Source organism: Chanodichthys erythropterus, chromosome 6 (genome assembly GCF_024489055.1).
Source record: "Chanodichthys erythropterus isolate Z2021 chromosome 6, ASM2448905v1, whole genome shotgun sequence".
NCBI classification, from domain to species: domain Eukaryota; kingdom Metazoa; phylum Chordata; class Actinopteri; order Cypriniformes; family Xenocyprididae; genus Chanodichthys; species Chanodichthys erythropterus.
The window spans coordinates 6,332,391-6,351,417 of NC_090226.1; the positions used below are offsets into that span (position 1 = coordinate 6,332,391).

The 19,027-nt window shown below is 36.8% G+C and overlaps 1 protein-coding gene across 1 annotated transcript; it reads right to left on the bottom strand.

Annotated features, from left to right (window-relative positions):
- Positions 1-350: 350 nt before the first annotated feature.
- Positions 351-18,297, bottom strand: grm2b (glutamate receptor, metabotropic 2b). Its single transcript, XM_067387896.1, has 5 exons — positions 17,830-18,297; positions 7,643-8,480; positions 5,819-6,882; positions 556-736; positions 351-474 (listed from the first exon to the last, which is right to left on the bottom strand). The coding sequence occupies exons 1-5, from the start codon at positions 18,295-18,297 to the stop codon at positions 401-403; spliced, it is 2,625 nt and encodes an 874-aa protein (XP_067243997.1). The 3' UTR covers positions 351-400.
- Positions 18,298-19,027: the final 730 nt, after the last annotated feature.

Below are 19,027 nucleotides of genomic sequence, written 5' to 3' on the forward strand. Positions count from 1 at the left end.
TTGTAGTGTACATAAATCAGGAACACATATTGTAAAGTCTAGTTTCAGCATCATGTTTCTTCCATTCCTGTGTGAAGTGGCTTTAAAATCTACTATCACATGGATTTATAATCACATTTACGATGGTCCTTGTTCTTTCCAAGCTCTTGATCATAAAGAATAGCTTTATTGTGTAACTGAAAGACAAAAACATGCTTGTTCAAGATTGAAGTGACCACAGGATAATTTGGGACACCATCAAGAATGATGCATAGGTGTCCGGGATCATGAGATAAACTGAGATTGACTCCAAATATTTGATTAGAGTATCAAATAAAGAGCACAAGTGTAAGAAACTGCATTCAACTCCTCATTTTGATGATGTGATATAAAATTGGCCCCATCTTGCTTAAATACTTCTTCACAATGATGATGTCGTAGAGTCCACCACCTCTCGCCCGTTACACACAGTTGGTACTATAGTAGATGCTGAAGCTGTGGAATAAGATAATTGCAATAAAAGAAATGACCAATAATAATCATTATAGCTGAAGCTTTAGGAGTGAATGTGGTTACCTTGTGAGTAGGTGGAGCTCGGTGCGGTGACTGCCGTGGAGAATCGGTTTTCTTTGGCCCTCAGAGAGGTCACATTCTTCTGCGGCTGGAATAGGATGATGTGGATCTTGGGGGCAAAGAGACAGCCGAGCACCACAGAGCCGCTCAGACTGACGGAGATGCACATGGTAGTGGTCTGCACCTGTAAAAGGATGAACCGGTTTTAACATGTTCAGATAAGCGTATCATTCAACTGGCTAACAGTTTGTTGGGCAACTTTTATGTGAATTTTATGAACAACTCTGGTCAGATTTCACTGCAAAATTAAAAGGAAAACATATTTTATATTTTGCATGAACAAAAGAAAATAAAGCAGTTTAAGAAAAATACAATTTCGTAATGCTTGATTTTGAGGTTAAATTGGACATCTCGAGATTAAAGTTGTTAAATTTCAAGAAAAAACTCATTAAATTTTGAGAAAAAAGTTAAATTATGAGAAAAATTCGTAATTTAACAACTTTTTTCTCGTAATTTAACAACTTTTTTCTCGAAATTTAATGACTTTATTCTCAACATTTTATCTCGACTTTTCTTGAAATTTAATGAGTTTTTCTCGTAATTTAACAAATTTGTTCTCGTAATTTAATGACTTTATTCTCAACATTTTATCTCGACTTCTTTCTCAAAATTTAACATTTTTCTCGTAATTTAACAAATTTGTTCTCGTAATTTAACAACTTTTTTCTCGTAATTTAATAACTTTATTCTCAACATTTTATCTCGACTTTTTTCTCGAAATTTCACATTTTTCTCGTAATTTAACAAATTTGTTCTCGTAATTTAACAACTTTTTTCTCGTGATTTAATGACTTTATTCTCAACATTTTATCTCGACTTTTCTTGAAATTTAATGAGTTTTTCTCGTAATTTAACGAATTTGTTCTCGTAATTTAACAACTTTTTTCTTGTAATTTAACAACTTTTTTCGAAATTTAATGACTTTATTCTCAACATTTTATCTCGACTTTTCTTGAAATTTAATGAGTTTTTCTCGTAATTTAACAACTTTTTTCTTGAAATTTAATGACTTTATTCTCAACATTTTATCTCGACTTTTCTTGAAATTTAATGAGTTTTTCTCGTAATTTAACAACTTTTTTCTCGTAATTTAATGACTTTATTCTCAACATTTTATCTCGACTTTTTTCTCGAAATTTCACATTTTTCTCGTAATTTAACAAATTTGTTCTCGTAATTTAACAACTTTTTTCTCGTGATTTAATGACTTTATTCTCAACATTTTATCTCGACTTTTTTCTCGTAATTTAACAAATTTGTTCTCATAATTTAACGACTTTTTTCTCGTAATTTAATGACTTCATTCTCAACATTTTATCTCGACTTCTTAAAATGTAACATTTTTCTCGTAATTTAACGGATTTGTTCTCGTAATTTAACAACTTTTTTCTCGTAATTTAATGACTTTATTCTCAACATTTTATCTCGACTTTTTTCTCGAAATTTCACATTTTTCTCGAAATTTAACGAATTTGTTCTCATAATTTAATGACTTTTTTCTCATAATTTAATGACTTTATTCTCAACATTTTATCTCGACTTTATTCTCGAAATTTAACGACATTTTTCTCATAATTTAATGAATTTATTCTCGAAATTTAACGACTTTTTTCTCGTAATTTAATGACTTTATTCTTAACATTTCATCTCAACCTTTTTCTGGAAATGTAACGAGTTTTTTCTCGTAATTTGAGTTTTTTCTCGAAATTTAACAACTTTAATCTCGAGATGGTTTTATTTATTTTTTTATTGCTTGGCCCTAATCCTCTTCTGTAGATTTTTGACTAAACTATGTTCTGTATTCATTACCATGGTTTACAGCAGATTTTCTTTAGTACACCTTTAGAGAAAAAAAGTTCTGTGGTGATAGCTTTGTAAAACGAATATACAAGACAATACCCTAGCACTTTGATATTTACCATGGTAACAAGTGATTACTAAATTCATGTACCGGTGTATTTACATTGGTACTTCAAAGAATGGCAAGGAAAGACATGTCTAAAAACATGGTATTATCATAATATGTCCAAATAACATTAGGTAATACCAGATTTAATACTTTGTCTAAGTTTATGGTTGTATATATATATGTATGACTTCTGTATCAGTCTTATTTTATGTTATTAATATTAAGCTTGTTTCTGCCTAAAAGTAAACAAATAAAAAGGTCACTATTGAAAGATGTCACATTTGTGAGATTTAGGGCCCCGTTTACACCTGATCGACCAAAACGCATCATAAGACAAGCTCTCAAATGTACGATACTAAATACAGGTGTAAGCAGGGTGTAAAATGTTTTGAGCTTGTCTACTTTTGATCACTTCCAGAGGTAGTTGAAAACGCATTCAACCGGACTGCTTTCATTGTGTAGACGCTCATGTGGTCAAATGTTCATACAGCGCAAGATCGCCTACACTCCACCTATTGACCTAACGCATAAACCAGACGGGATTTAAAATTTGTTAAATGTTGACCAAGGATGAAAAACGTGCCAAGCAAAATGTTCTCTCACTATTCTTGATTTCTAACATGCACTCGCTGCGTTCTGCGTGGTCTTGAGGCTGGCATAGCAGAAACGAAAGCTGATGCTCTCCGTGTTTTTCCGTCACCTCTGGGCACGATAATTTGTAAACTGCATGTACTTATTTTGTGTATTAGATCAAAAGATCTTTACAAAAAAAATACATTTACCCGCCCTTAGACCCTCCCCTCGAAGAAATCCGGACAGAAGTGGTTGAAAGTGGACAAAAGAGACGGATTAAAACACCAGGTGTAAACGGGAATGTGTCTCCCTCATCCACTTGTGATATGATTGACTGAAACGCATCTTAATACCAAGTGGAAACAGCCTTAAAGTCAGATAATAAGATACTGTGAGTAATTAAGTTACACTTGTGAGAATTGAATACACATTATGAGATATAAAGTCAATTTACAAGAAACAGCAATTCCAAGATATAAAGTTGGAATACATAAAAATATAGTTTTACTTTTTTTTTTTTAAGGCAAAAGCAGGCTTCCATAGATTTCCTTATTGTTTATTCCAGGGGTATTCAACCCTGTTCCTGGAGAACCACTGTCCTGTAGAGTGTCAATCCAGCCCTAATCAAACACCTGAACCAACTAATAATTAGGTGTATTCGACTTGAAGAGGTGCTGCGCAGACCGATACCTTTTGAATCCCTCTCGTGGTACTTTGATGTCATACACCGATCAGTCTGAGTAGCGCCACTTAAAGTTGAACACACCTAAAGTCTTCAGGATCACTTGAAAATCAGAGGCAGGTGTGTTGAAGCAGGTTGGAAATAAACTTTGCAGGACACCGGGTCTCCAGGAGCAGGATCAAAGAGCTCTAGTTTATTCAGACAAAGAACCTTCAAAGCCAAAAAATCAACTATTTTCTTTCACAAGTGGTGAAATAAATCTTTTTTTCCTGACACTTAACCTTTAGGTATTGTCCAATCTCCTTTCCCTCCAAAGGTTAACTGGCTGACACTACATAGCATCCAGCACTGATACTGACAGCACCAAACTAATATAATTCTCTGGTATAATAACTGGTATAATCATCTGTGGATAGTGGTTTTGTGCTGTAAAATTGTTTGCTGTTGCGGTGCAGGGATTGCCACTCTCAGCCAGGGGGCATTCTTGATGGCCGTGTCTACCGTGTCACTAACAAAGCTCTGACATCTCTCGCCCCACAGCGATGAGAGTCTCCTGATAACATGCGACAGGCAGCCCCCATCCCTCAGATAGTGCTACTATATTGACTAGACATTCACATCACTGTATGTTTGAGGTGGCACACTGAGTTTGTCTGGTTATAAGAGCCAGAGGCCAGCTCTAAAAGTAATCTCATGTTTGGTGTCATGACTTGCAGAAAACTTCAAGACTGATGTGTCTTGAGTTAAATGAGAAGTTTTAAAAAATAATTGCCTGTCAACTGCTTCTGTCTTCTAAATAAGCAAATCCTTAGAATCTTATACATGATCAAGGATGTTTGGCCATTTGGTAATAGAGTATTTACTGCACAGTCTAATAAACTCAAATGTATTATTACTTTTTCATGTTTTGTTTTTTGTTACATTTCAGAAAAAAAAAAAAAAAAACGTGCAGATATCTATTTGGATTAAAGTGTGGAGGTTCATGAAGTATCTCCTCTTTAGCATAAGAGTCAAAACGAATCTTGCGTAGCCAGACTTTTGACTACCAGCACAAATTCTGGTCCATTTTGCAGCTTGTTCTGGCTAAGAACTTTGCACATAAACAGGAAGAGAATGTTTGATGTGTACATTGACCATTGTTTTTTGCCTTTTAGGAGCAGTCTATGTGAAATAGATCAGTGGTTCCCACCCCTGGCCATGGAGTATTTCCACACTGCACATTGTCACCCTAATGCAGGGTTCTTCAATTCGGTCAGGACCACTATTATCAAAGATTATTGACAATTAGCATACAGTTTGGATTGGTGGAATGGTTCTGTTCTGGGCAAGAACTCCCTGCCCATCCATGCAGCCTAGCATGGATAAGAGCAGGAAAGGCAGCGATAACCCCCCTTAAGGTAAACAGAACAGAACCAATATAAAGGTATTGCGATATCATTAATGTTCTTAATTACAATAATTTAATGTAACAACATTATTCAAGAAAATTAGTCTGATTCGAAGAGGAATATCAGAAGAGGAGCTGGGGATGGCGGAAGGCAATTAGCTCCTGAGCAATGCAATAATACTGAATGGACCTTATATTGGGATGGTGTGATAGGTGTTGTATTCCTATAGGTAGACGTGAATCAGCTGAGAGTCAGCTGATGCAAGCTTGACTAATGTGTCCTGGAAGAACTAATGCTACTCTTGATTTCTGCTCTTGGAGGTCAACTTTCCTGCATAGTTTCATTCCTACCCTAATCAAACACATCTTAACCACCTAATCAAGGTCTCTGGGATTATTAGAAACTTTCAGATGGGGGGTTGGGGCAAGTTAGAGCTAAGGAGCCAGATTGGACACCCCTACCTTAATCAACACATGATTCAACTTATCAGTTCATAAGTAGAGACTCCAAAACCTGAGTGCGTTAGATAAGGGAAACATCCATAAAATGTACTGTACTCCAGCATCACGGTTGGGAACAACTGAAATAGATGATATCACTATAATAGACTGGAATGTACCTTCAAACTTGTTTCTAACTATGTCTCCTACTTACTCTGTAGTCACTGGCAGTAACATAGAAGATGGGCTGGAAGGCAAGCCAGATGATGCAGGTGGTGTACATGGTGAAGCCGATGAACTTAGCCTCGTTGAAGTTCTCTGGACATTTTCTGGTCTTGAAGGCATAAAAGGTGCAGAGGATGATGAGGATGCAGTTGTAGGTGAGGGACACCAGCATGCTTGAGTCCAGGCTGTTGCATTTCAGAGTCACCACATCTCTTCGATCTGGACCCACTTCTTTCCTCACCCCCGGTGCCTCTACCAGCAGCCAGATAAGAGCGACCAACAGCTGGGCAGAGATCAGTGCGGCACAGATTGCTACCTGAGAGGCAGGGCTGATGAAGCGTGGTCGTTGGGCACTGTCTCTTGCCCCACCAAATATCCGAGCAATCCTGTTGGTTTTCGTCAGCAAAGCCGAGTAGCAAACTGCAAAGGAGGTGCCAAGGCCAAGACGTCGCAGGGTGCATACAAACGCCGAAGGTTTGGCAATGTAAATGAAGGTCATGGCATAGCAAAGGAGTACACCTAATAGCAGGATATATGAAAGTTCTCGACCGCTAGCTTTCACCACCGGAGTGTCGTTGTTCCGTAAGAAAACCCCAGCCACAGCAAGTGTACACAGCATCCCCAGACAGGCAATGGTGACGGGTCCTACTGCCCATGCATCCGACCAGTGGATGTACTCCTCCGGAAGCTCATAGCACCCTGTCAGGTTAGCAAGGGGCCATTCTCCAAATCCACAGTCCACACAGGTAAATTCATCTAGGAGATACTGGTGGGGTTGGCATGGGATGCAAATCCAACAACACACATCCCCAGGCTGCATGCTTTTAGCTTCATTGGGTTGGCATGGGTCACTGCATTGGGATGTAGGAACTGCTCCACCAGCCCAAGGCACCAGACTGGTATTGAGCACTAAGCTCTGTGCCCAGTAGCCTACCTTCCGGTAGACAAATTTGTTGTCCTCTTGGCGGTAGTGGAAGATGTTGTAACGACCCAGGCAGTCACCTGATGAGGTGAACCGGACCACGTTCTCAGTGTCAGCAGGCCTGAAAGGGGCTGAAAAAGGTTTAAAAACATTACAGCACCTTTTGTAGCAGCTTGAAGCCATAGACTACATGCAACATTTATTCATTTTAATCCATTTCAATTCAAGTTAATGTGCTATTCATCTAAATTCAGAAACTAATCTTATTGATGTAATGTTAGCTAATCTCTCAAACTTATTTCTCAACGTTTAAACAAATATTTAATCTGTTGAAACCACATCCAATAAATCAGTATATTGTCCAAGGTCTGTCAAACTGATTATACTGTCTGAGATTGCATTCTCTTGGAGACCAGTTGGGAGCCCTCTGATAATTTGAGTTCTGTAAATATAATAATATCTGATACTTTCAGAGGAAGACAACATGATCTGAGTGGCAAATTAAGTTTCAATGCTTCAAGACTCTATTATTGGTTAGATCTAATTTTAGATGATTAATTGATGGAGGAATGTTCTATTGCAAGGGTAACACTTTAGATTAGGGTCCAATTCTCACTATTAACTAGTTGCTTATTAGCATGCATATTAATAGAATATTGACTGTTTATTAGTACTTATAAAGTACATATGCCTTATTCTGCATAACCATATTATACATCCATTCTCTCCAATACCTAAACTTAACAAGTACCTTACTAGCTATTAATAGCCAAACAGGAGTTTGTTGAGGCAAAAGTCATAATTAATAGTTAGTCAATAGTGAGAACTGGACCCTAAAATAAAGTGTGACCATTGCAAGAAATAGGACAATTGGTCGCGAATTCTACTCACCATCAAACTTAGTCTTGAGAATAAACTCCCGGTAGAACCTCTTTCCATTGCCTGGCTTCATGGCGTCACACACCTTTGTGGTATTGGGGCACACAGCTTGCCGCATGTTGTGCAGGGCATAGGCCATGGCATAGACTGCATTCACCACAAACATGATTTTTGATTCTGGCTTAAATGACCCATTCCTCAGGCTATTACTGGCACAGCCATGTTCATGTAGATGACAGCCAAACCTGTGCTCCCAGAATTCCCTAAACCATGGGTTTCGTGTGTTCAATTCCGGTGTTAGCTTGGTGAAATAGTCTTCAAACTCCCTGATGGAGTATGAGGCAAGCTCAATGGTGAAAGCCCCGTTAGCAGCCTTCTCACTGCCATAGACTACACTCTCCTGTGCTCCCCAGCCGTCGCTGGCCACCCAAATGAAGGTAGCGTTCATTCTGGCTGCAGCAGCGAGCAGTTCCCTTGCATCTTCACTTCTGGTGAAGAGGATCACCACTTTGGCATTGGCTTTTTGCTGCAGTGAGCGAATAACATTTTCGTAATTTCCTCTGTTTACTGAGCGGCTGACTTTTACTGAAGTTGCGATGCAGATTTGGCGTACTCTGGCTTCTTGTTGAAACGCATCGATACCCGTCTCACCGTAGTCACCCTCTGATGCTACAGTGGAAACATAGGTCCAGTTGAAGTACCGTATGATCTCAGCTATGGCTTTAGCCTGATAGAAATCTGGTGGGACAGTTCGCGCGAAATAATCATAACGGGATTTGTCGCTGAGCTTGGCACTAGTGGAAGCATAGCTTATCTGTGGGATCTGGAAGAGTCTAAGAAGGTTTGCCACCTGTAAGAAAGAAAAATTGATCATTAGGCAGTAATACTTTTGCATAATACCATTTTATGCAACCATTTGCATAAACCTAAGATTTCCATTAGATTTCCATTAGAATTTTGCTTTAGTAGCTGTTTCATTAAAGGAATTATGCACATTATCTACATTATTTTAACATCCATTAAATATGTAAATTGTAGAAAAATTTAATTTCTGTTTACTGCCAGCTTTCTGTGGGTGGCAGTAGCGCAATGGTAATTGCTCCAGACAAATAGTGCTGAGATTCCTGAATATGGGGTAATGTATAATGACCCTAATTTACATAGAATGCGTTTTTGCTCTGAAAAGAATGGCCTGTTTAAAATAAATGTTAATATGGTGCAAAGCTATTTCAGTGCATTTATCAGGTTACATGAGACTGTGGGCAGTTATGGAATAAGATGCAGGTTTTTCCACTAAAATACATAGCGCAAAGTGCCCTTTATGTCACGGAAATAGGTTTGTTTTCGCTGTTCAGCCACACAGTATCTACCATACATTAAAAACCCCAGTTTCCAAGTTATTCTGTGACCCACAGATGCTCTTTGCAAACTTGGTAAGCGCAAGATGTCCCATAACATTCTTTTGAGTGTAGGAGGGAGAAAGATACGGCTTTTACCTCTGTCCTGTTTTCCTATCTTTCTCATCTGAGCCTATCGTTTCAGGCCATAGTTTCACGGGACTCAGACAGACCTAATTCTGATCACGGAAGATAACTGTGCTAGCAGACAAAATGATAATGTTAGATATGGTGTAAGATTTCCACAGGCTATGACACCTTCAAAATCTGAATTGGGTGCTATTTTTCATTTTCACCAAAAGAGTTGACAAAGGAAAGACAAAATGGGCTATTTTTTTTTCTTCTTGAGAATATTGGGGAAAAATAGATTAAAGTCATAGACCATAGAATCTTTATTTCCAATGAACTAGCTATTATCACAAAAGGAGGACATAGAAGCCTCGCATGTTTTGGGCCAATAAGGTGGCTAGGATGATTAAATATTCACTCAAAATTTAACAAAATTATTTGGTTGTAGCCATTGGGTTTAGCTCTCAGCTGACAGACATTAGAGCTGATGGGTGGTGCACCTACATGTCAGTTTCTGACAAGCAAACTTAAAAAGCTAAGTTCATTCAAGCCTGAGGGAGAGCAGACAGTCTGCTAAGAGGTGAAATTGAGAAAATCTGATTCATTTAGACAAGTGCAATTCTCCACAGAGGAAGAACACTAGTGTGGCTTCTCACCTCTGCTAAATTTGACAATGTTCAGTCTGAATCATAAACAAAAGTGAGAAAATCCATTAAAAAAATGGAACCAATCATTCATTGGAATGGAAATGGAAATAATGGAAATAATCAAATGGAATGTAAATAATCATTCAATGGAAATAATCATTCATTGTTACTTAAATTATATTGATACTGAATTAGCCCTATTTTTCTCCTGGCATTTAAATTTACTAAGGAATTGGCAGACCACCCATCTATTAGAAAAGTAGAAAAAAAATCAGGATTTAAAGGAGCTGTGTTGTTAATATGTGTGAGCTGTCTGGAAAATCTAATGCGGTCATCAACACCTTTTAGGCGTCACTGGCCACTGCTTCTCAGCTTTAGAAGCTCGAGCAGATGTTTATATTCCAGTTGCCTATCAACACATCTATTTTTTTCAGGAAGCAGAAACTGCCAGAACGCCACTGAAGCATTTGACAAGGACCACCTGAGCTGACACTAGTGTGAGTACTGTTGACCTACCTAGGCAGCGGAACATGGAGATACAGACCTCGCTACATTTCCCATTCTAAGAGAAAAACTGCTGGGTAGATTTTTGCTGCAAATCATAATGGCATAAAGTTCCAGTGAGACTCTAAAAAGCCTCAATACGTGACACTGTCATTGCCTCTGAAAGTGCATTTATGTGCACTCTGAAAGTGTAATTTCAGTCAGACTAAAGCAATAATTGACTAAGACCCTGTTTACACCTGGTATTAAGATCCGTTTAGGTCAATCGGATCACAAGTGGACAATGCTAAATACAGGTGTAAATGGGGGTGCAAAACGTTTTGAGATTGTCCACTTTCAACCACTTCCAGAGGTAGTCAAAAACGCATTTGACTACGGATTGCTTTCGTAGTATAGACACTCGAATGCATTCAAACAGCCACAAAAGACCATCTACTGACTTAATGTGTAAACATAATGGGAAGCCCACTAGCCAGATGGGATTTAACTTTGACTCAAGTTTGATTTGAAGACGAAAAACATACCAAGCACAATGTTTTCTCACCATTCCTGATTTCTAACACACTCACCGTGTTCGATTTGGTCTTGTGGGTATCAAAGCAGAAATGAAAGATACTGCTTTCTGTGTGTTTTTCCGTTCATATGTAAATTACGTGAGCTTATTTCATCCATTAGATTGAAAGCCCAAACATTTACCCACCCATACACTCTTCCCTTTAAAGAAATCAGGACAGAAGTGGTCAAAAGAAATGGATTAAAACAACAGGTTAAACAGGAATGTGTCTCCTTCGTCTACTTGTGGTCCAATCGACCAAAATGCATTTTAATACCAGGTGTAAACAGGGCCTAAAAATTCAGTTATGTTAAAGGAAGAATCCCACGTCATATCTAGAGGCCAGTGTATCATAGAGACATGACCTTATTTTAGCTTGAGCCAGTAAGCAACATCTAAGCATGACCCAGAACACCCCAGCAACCATCTAGAACAGTGGCTCTGGGGCTCGGACCCACCAGGGGGCTGTAAGATGACCTAAAATTATTTAAAATAAGACAAAAAAGCTTGTTCCCTCAAAAACTATTTATTTTAAGAAACAGGGTTCCCAAAGTCATGGAAAACCTGCTATATAAAGGAATTTTAAAAGTGTCATTTCTAGACCTGGAAAAGTCAAGGAAATTAGTAAAATCTTAAAAAGACGTAATTTTTTTTTTTTTCTGTTTTTCTTATGATGTCAAGTGGTAAAAATTTTTATTGGGTAGAAATTGCTATTTGTTAGTGAAAAAAAAAAAAAAAAATACAAAAGTATATTCATTGATCATTAAGAGTGAATCCCAAAGAACATTCAGCTCTTGAAACGCTTGAAATTAAGAAATGTAATTATTTAAAAAAATAATTTACTCATTTATATATATTTAAATCAATTTAGAAAACGAGAAGCAGAGAAGTACCAGAAATATCTGGAATATTTTCTTGAACAATGGGGGGCCTTGGATTCACAAAGGCTGAGAACCACTGACCTAACAACACCTTAGCAACAACTCTGAATACCCTAGAAATTATCTAGTAATGTCTTAGCAACAAAATACCTTACTAACTGCATTGTAACCCCCTGGCAAAAAAAAAGAAAACACAGCATTGTGGTTGCAAGTTTTCCAGAGGCAATTAACTCTACATACAGTCCATAATTTAGTTGTTCCTGACATGTAATTCTTAGTTTTAACATATTAAACAGATGATAATCCATCTTTGTGCAATTCTCAGCTTATTTAAAACGGTCAAAAACAAAGCTTCATCTGTTCTAGCGATTAAGAGAGGGATGTGAAAGAATGAATAAGCGTCCGACCCTATCCTGAATGTGAGCTGCACACACAAATGAAAGGCTAAAAAGGGTCAAGTGATGGTCTGTGACAGCAAAACCCCTTTTCAAGCTTTCCCAGCTTCCCACTAACATAACAACACCATCTGTTTTTTCCCAGGACACTTCTTCACCAAGTGCTACAGAGCCAAGCAGTGTCTTCACTCTACAGTAAGAGCTAGAGGATTGCAAATGACTAAACATGACAAACAAATAAACAAGGTGTGCATAGTGGTCTGAAATTGGTTTATTTCAATGAGTGCTGCTAATTATAATTTAGTTCTAATTCTCTTTAATTATGTGGGAAATGCAAATGACTTGGCATTTATATGGCATTAATTATAAGCGTTATTTGCCTGTTGATTTGGCATCCCAAGAACACCACATGCAGTTACAACCTATTAACATTTTCAGTGTCTCAGACCACAGTGGAGATCTCCATATGAGTGACCTTGAGACACACACACACCCACTCTGAAGACAGCCCGGTGTTATTAATACAGAAACACTAACAAATAGTGACTCCTGGCAAACAACTTCTTCACCTTAAGAGACTCGCAAGCATGAAATAGTCAGACAATACTTGCTCCTAATTCCACACAGCACCTAAGGATACCATTTTGTCATATTTTTTATGCATTTTTTAAATTCATTATTATTTATAATTGTGTGCTGACACACACCTATTTTGTGCTGGAGAAATATGATAATATATTCTGTCACCTTGAGCGGGAGAGAAAATGTGCTGCCGATGAAAGAAGCATGGTGGCTATTGATTGGTTGGCATTATCAAATGCATTCCTTCAAATGTGCCAAACTCTCCAAATTTCTCACATACACAACATCAACAAACTTGTTTTTTGCCTTTTTAATCAGTGCAATCGAAAACATTCAATTCAGAATGTACGTTCACTAGTAAAAATAATTTACTCACTCTTATGTTTTTTAAACCTGACTTTCTAACTACCGTATATTAACAATGATGGGCTTCAGAAAGGAAGCACCACAAATGTGACCCATTTGACTCATGTGGTATTTTACAAGTCATTCTAAAGTCATATGATAGGTTTGTGTGACCAAAATTTATGCCATTATTCACTGATGATCTGCCAATCTGGTGAGTTGAGCTTGAGAACCTGATCAGTCTTTAGACCAGTTTTGTGAACTGGATCAACCGATTCATTTAAAAAGATCTGACCCAAAAGACTGATTCGGTCACAATTCAGATGTCACCACATCTCTAATGAACTCCAAGGAGATTTTCAGTGAATAAACAGTCAGTTTTTCTGTCAAAGTCATGTTGTGTATTTCATAACTCTTTCAAAATATTTCCAAATTTTAGTTGTTTGCCACTTGGGGACAGTGAACTCGGTGAACCCATGAACCAGTGTCTATATGGTTTTAATATGAGAATCTTTCTGAGTTTGCAGATATTTTTAATGACACATTTGTATAATAAATAGGAAAATTAGTAGTTAATTGTCTCTTATTGGCCTGGTTTAAATACCATTAAATATGAAGTCTGTATAATGTGTGTTCTTTTGTTAATTTGTATGGCTTACAAGCCAATAAGAGACAATTAACTACTAACAGGAAAATTAGTAGTTAATTGTCTCTTATTGGCCTGGTTAACAAAAAAATTATAGAGACGTCATATTTAATAGTATATGATAATTTGTAGCTTATAAAATAAATTACACATTAAAAAAAAAAGAAATTGTTTTGCAAATTGATTTGTTTTAATGTTGCATTTAAACTCATTAAAACATATTTGGGAGTTTTCATTGCAATTACACACTATTTTGACCAGCAGGCGCCAAATGATTAAGATTTTCAGAAAAGATCTGTTTCTCGCATCACTAAAATCATATGACTACAGACTTGGAATATAGCCATATGGACTACTTTCATGACACATTTATGGTGCCCTTCTGTCATTTTGGAGCTTATTTTCCTTTGCTTCATAGACAAAAGAAAATCAAATGGATCTGAAATGACATGAAGGTGATTAAATAAAACTAAAGAAATGTTTGGTTGTGCTATTTCTTTTAATATCTAAATAATGAAACAAATTACAAGCCACATTTTCCAAGAAATTTTCTTAAAACAATGTGCATTGTGAATATGAATTTAACCATGAGATAATTAAGCTATCAAGAATGACGTGCGTTGCGAGTTGTGAAACGTTGACGATTTTGTTTATTCCCTCTCTAGGGACCTGTCACTCAAGAAATTAGCAGGATAGTCTGCCAATCTCATCACCACCACCTACTCTAGCACTCAATATAGCTCTGCCTCCCGCCGCCATTACCCACACACACACATTGAGCATTGTACCATCAACCGATGAATGGTAATATGTCAGCCCTGATTCCGTCTCACAATCCAGATGGCAATGGGTGAAAAACAGGTGTGAGAAAACCAGTGAGGACATGTGCTACCCGTGTGTTATCTCCTTTATATTCATGTTCAGTCATGTCATGCTTCTTTGGGTTCCCTGCCAAGAGCGTCTCTCATTTACCACTGGGCTGTACAAGCAGGCTGCCTGAAGACCCCTCGAAGCTCTTTCACCCCAGTGCTGGACAGGTGGCATGAGCTTTGGCAGGCTTGTCAGGGCCTTGTTGGCCAGCACAGTTGGAAGAGCTCCTCTGAGACCTTCAATTGCTGTCGCTGGCTGTGACATCCTTCCCAAAAGAGTGAAAAACTGAAATGTTTGTGTATTTCTCTGCGCAATATACATTGTGTGCATAAATTTATCCGTTTCTTGGTACATTATAAATTGTAATTAAAACACTTTGTTATATATTTGTTGACTGACAGCAAATATATATAACATGCACTGATCATGCAGTGGCAAGACAGTTACTCTTGAAGGGTTTGGGACTGTCACGTCAAAGTCAACAGACAGAAATATCATGATTTCATGTCTTTCAAGAACTGGCAAAATATCTATATTGTTTCCAACATTTTTTATACAGAGAAAGATGCTTTTTAACCCATATATCAGTGTAGTTACAGGATCTACCAACAAGGTATGACTGACTGTCATTTTTGTAGATTATGGTTTCAATAAATATTGTTTTTGGACTGGGAACAGTGTTATTTTAGGATTATTTATACTATTATAGCATTTATTCATATTCTGAATTTGCTTTTATTTTTATATTTTCAAGTTTAGTTTAAATTAAATTTAAAGTTGAATTTCTGTTGTGCTTGTCATTTTTATTAACTTTAATATTTACATTTATATTTAGCTTAATTTTTATTTCAGTTTTAGTTTAATTTTAGTTCTTCAACTTATGGGCAAGGCAAGATTTCTATTATTTTGTTTTTTAAGTTTTTCATCTATATTTACATTTTATTTTACTTCAGCTTTATTTCAATTATTGAAGGCATTTTTTAAATAATTTCAGTTTTAGTTAACAATAACAATGCTTACTGGGAATTACTGGGAACTGGGCCGCTGGCAAAATGGGCTTTGAATAAAACTTGGCTGCCTATACAGTAGAAAAGAAAGAAAAAAGGTTGTTGTCTTCCCTTTTACCAAATAGGTAGGAAAACTTCAACACCCATAATACACTGGGCATGTTGCCATCCAAGGCCACTCCCACCAGTTTGCTAAGGTGTTACGCTTACTAGGGTCAAATACTATTTTGCTTTAGTAGGAAATGCTTTTTAGTAAACTTTTAGTCATAATCGACTTGTATTGTTCCCAGGTGGAAGAATTTACAGCAAACATGGCTAAAGACTGCAAAGAATCATAAATACGGAGAGAACTCTGCAATGGAAAATCTGAAAAACAACTAAAACACAGTGTTTTAGGCAAAACGGAGGGGGAAACTGAAAGAAACTGCCATTCTGCCATCCATGCAGACTTTTGCTGACAAATAGATGTAAATTTCTCAGTCCAGGTAAACATTGTTCATTTACATATTCTAGCAACACTGTAACAATACAAAACGAACTGAAAATCTGCAAAGTTACACTTTAAGTTCTGAACATTCAGTATGTTCTTATTATTATGTCATCACACTTTTATCAGGGAAAATTTAATTTCTCATTAAATGAAGTTGAGCTTAGATCATATCCGCCTGTCTCCAACATGTGTATCTCAGTTAGTAATGTAAATTGCAGCACAGCTGATGTAACAATTAAGCCACGATTCCAACCATATAAAACACGAGCATAGGGCAATTAGCACTCTAGTTGTCTCATACTAATCACTGCCTAAAGGCAGAGAACCGTAATTAACAAGCTGTAGATTCACAGTCTCTGGGCGCTTCGCTCAGGAGGAGGTCAGTCTGTACGGAGGAAGCTATTGTGCAGACAAAGCTATGGGCGGATGTATATGTTACTTGGGTTTGATAGGGAGGAGTTGAGTGTAATGTAACTAAAAGAGACGTGGTCAGAAGTACTTCCTCTGTATGTTATTCTTACTGCTATGATAACACTTTCTGATCGTATTTCATAACCCTATCTATGTGTGAGAATGCAAATAAACATTTGGAAAGTTGAGAAACTATATTAATGATAGTCTGACATTATTCAGACAACAAACCGAACAAAATGTTTTTGCAGGGGCGTAGCAACCATTTTTCAAGTTCAGTGAACTCAAATTACTTTGTAAGAGTCGTGCCACTGTTCGAAAAGAAAAGTGCAGCATGTTGCATAAAATAACGATATTAAGACCAATCAGAAGCCTTTGTTTACTTTGGTAGTGGATTGAACATGCACAAGAAGTAATCTACCATTGCTAGTGGCTACTACTGAGGGATTGTTACATCACCTAATTAATATTCATGAGCCAAGTAATTAAAAAAAATATATAATTGTTTTTGCTTTTTTGCGATAAGATTTGAATGTGCTTAATTGTCATGAACATACAATGGTCCTAAAAACAGGCTTCAATTTCTTCATGAAAAATATTTTTTTTATATGAGTTTTTAGTGTGAAATAAATTTGACTGAAATGTTCTTGATGGGTTTCATGGGATTTAGCTACTCTCCACTCTTATTGTTTTTAGCTAAAACTAAAACCATAAAAAACATTTTCATTATTTAAAAAAAATAAATATATATAAAAATATTTTATTTCAGTAAGTTCTTATTTTTGTTTAGTTTAAGCTGAAAATCTAAAATAACTCAAATTAAATTAATTTAAAACAAAAAGTATCTCCAGATATATATATATATATATATATATATATATATATATATATATATATATATATATATATATATATATATATATATATATATATATATATATAAAAACTAAAAATCACATCAAAATTAAGATTAAAATAAATATATAAACATAAAATCTAATTCAAAATGTTAACAAAAAGCTATAATAGTATATCAATGATGCTAAATTAACACTGTTCGCTTACAAAATTCATAAAATCAGGCCATCTCTCTTAAAAACTCTTTATAAATGAATGAACAAAATGAATGAATGATGCTTTTTCGGATTATCTTGGTTAATTTGCAAAGTTTGGCTTACATACTACAAACTATGCATGTATTAGATTTTTTAAGTATCTCTTCTAGATCAAAAAGATTGGTCAAGATTTTTTCTTGCTGGTCCAAGGTGGCCTGCCAGGTCTATTGATCAAGCGTCAAAACCTACTGACAGATCATCTTGTATTCTAGATTTCTTTTTTTAGAAAGATGCTCCAATGTTGGTTGTTTTGCATAGTGTTTAAATTGATGTATGTTCTACCGTACCTGTATAGAGACATCACTATATGATCCTCCAATCACTCCCGAGATGGCCAGAGGCAATTCGTCCGGCACAGGATTCGACCCATCTGGACAGATGAAGCCTGGCTGATGCACTTTTGTGAGAGAAGCCCTGACAAACTCCAGCGACTGCTCTAGTGCATAAGTGTCTTTAGAGCAGGTGTCCAGTATATGGGCTCCCAGTTTCAAGCCGGGCAGGATACGATTGTCCTGGTTAATTTCGTCCAGCGCCAGCAACATGGCCTCCAGCCTCTGGATCCCACGCTCTTCGTTTATCTTACCACAATCCTCCGTCCCTTCACCCTTCTCGTGCACGGGGAACAGCCCTCCGATCACCAGGTCTCCATCTATGATGACCTCCCGCTTTGATCCGGCCAGGGGTGGGGTGTACCTGGTGCTGGTTTGAGCCAGAGGAATTAACAGGAACAGGAAGATGTGCGTAACTCCAGCCATGTCAGGGTTTATGAGAGGTGAAGAACCCTTATAACTAGGGTAGTGGTTTACTTGTTTGAGATATTCAAGTCTGCCGTTGATTGTGGACACATCTCGTTATCTTCTCTGCACCTGAAAAATAGATACGAATATCATTGACTCATTGACTTTACAGTTTATGATGCAAAATAAACAACACTGAAAATGAAAACCATTAATTTTATATGATGAATACATCTGATAACAGAAGCATATAATGCACAGAGTCACATATTACATAAGAAATTGAATTTTCATAAGGTTTTGTGGTTGCAATGAGGAGGCGGGCATGTCTAGATAGTTATTCATCCTGATTGAACTCAACATTTCAGAGGTGAGGCTCCGTTTTCTAGCTTCATTAATTCAGATACATCAATAACTCCCAGTGACTACGTAATTTTCTCAGGGTGTCAAAGGTGATGGATATCATCTTTTAGGTTATGAAAAATTACAACCTGAGGGAAGAGGATGAAAAGATGAAACGATAAATAATTTCAGCTGATAGGAAAGTCTTTCGTAACTATATATCACAGATTGATAGAGCTTTCATCTCTATTCAGAGATGCCAGACTATCTCCTTTACTTGTCTACTACACAATTGCAAAGATTGTGTTTTTGTTACATTATACATTTTTCAGATGTGTTTATAAGAGCCTTTTCTACACTGGTTTGTGCTAGTTCTCCTTATCTCTCATTGTACTTATTTTAATAT

What these genes read in the sequence shown, in the direction of transcription:
- grm2b (XM_067387896.1), bottom strand. Translation starts at nt 18,297, where the DNA reads ATGGCTGGAGTTACGCACATCTTCCTGTTCCTGTTAATTCCTCTGGCT. An exon ending in ATAGTGATGTCTCTATACAG is followed by an intron (nt 8,481 to 17,829) that starts GTACGGTAGAAC and finishes TCTTTCTTACAG; the next exon opens with GTGGCAAACCTTCTTAGACT. An exon ending in GAGCTCCACCTACTCACAAG is followed by an intron (nt 475 to 555) that starts GTAACCACATTC and finishes CTTATTCCACAG; the next exon opens with CTTCAGCATCTACTATAGTA.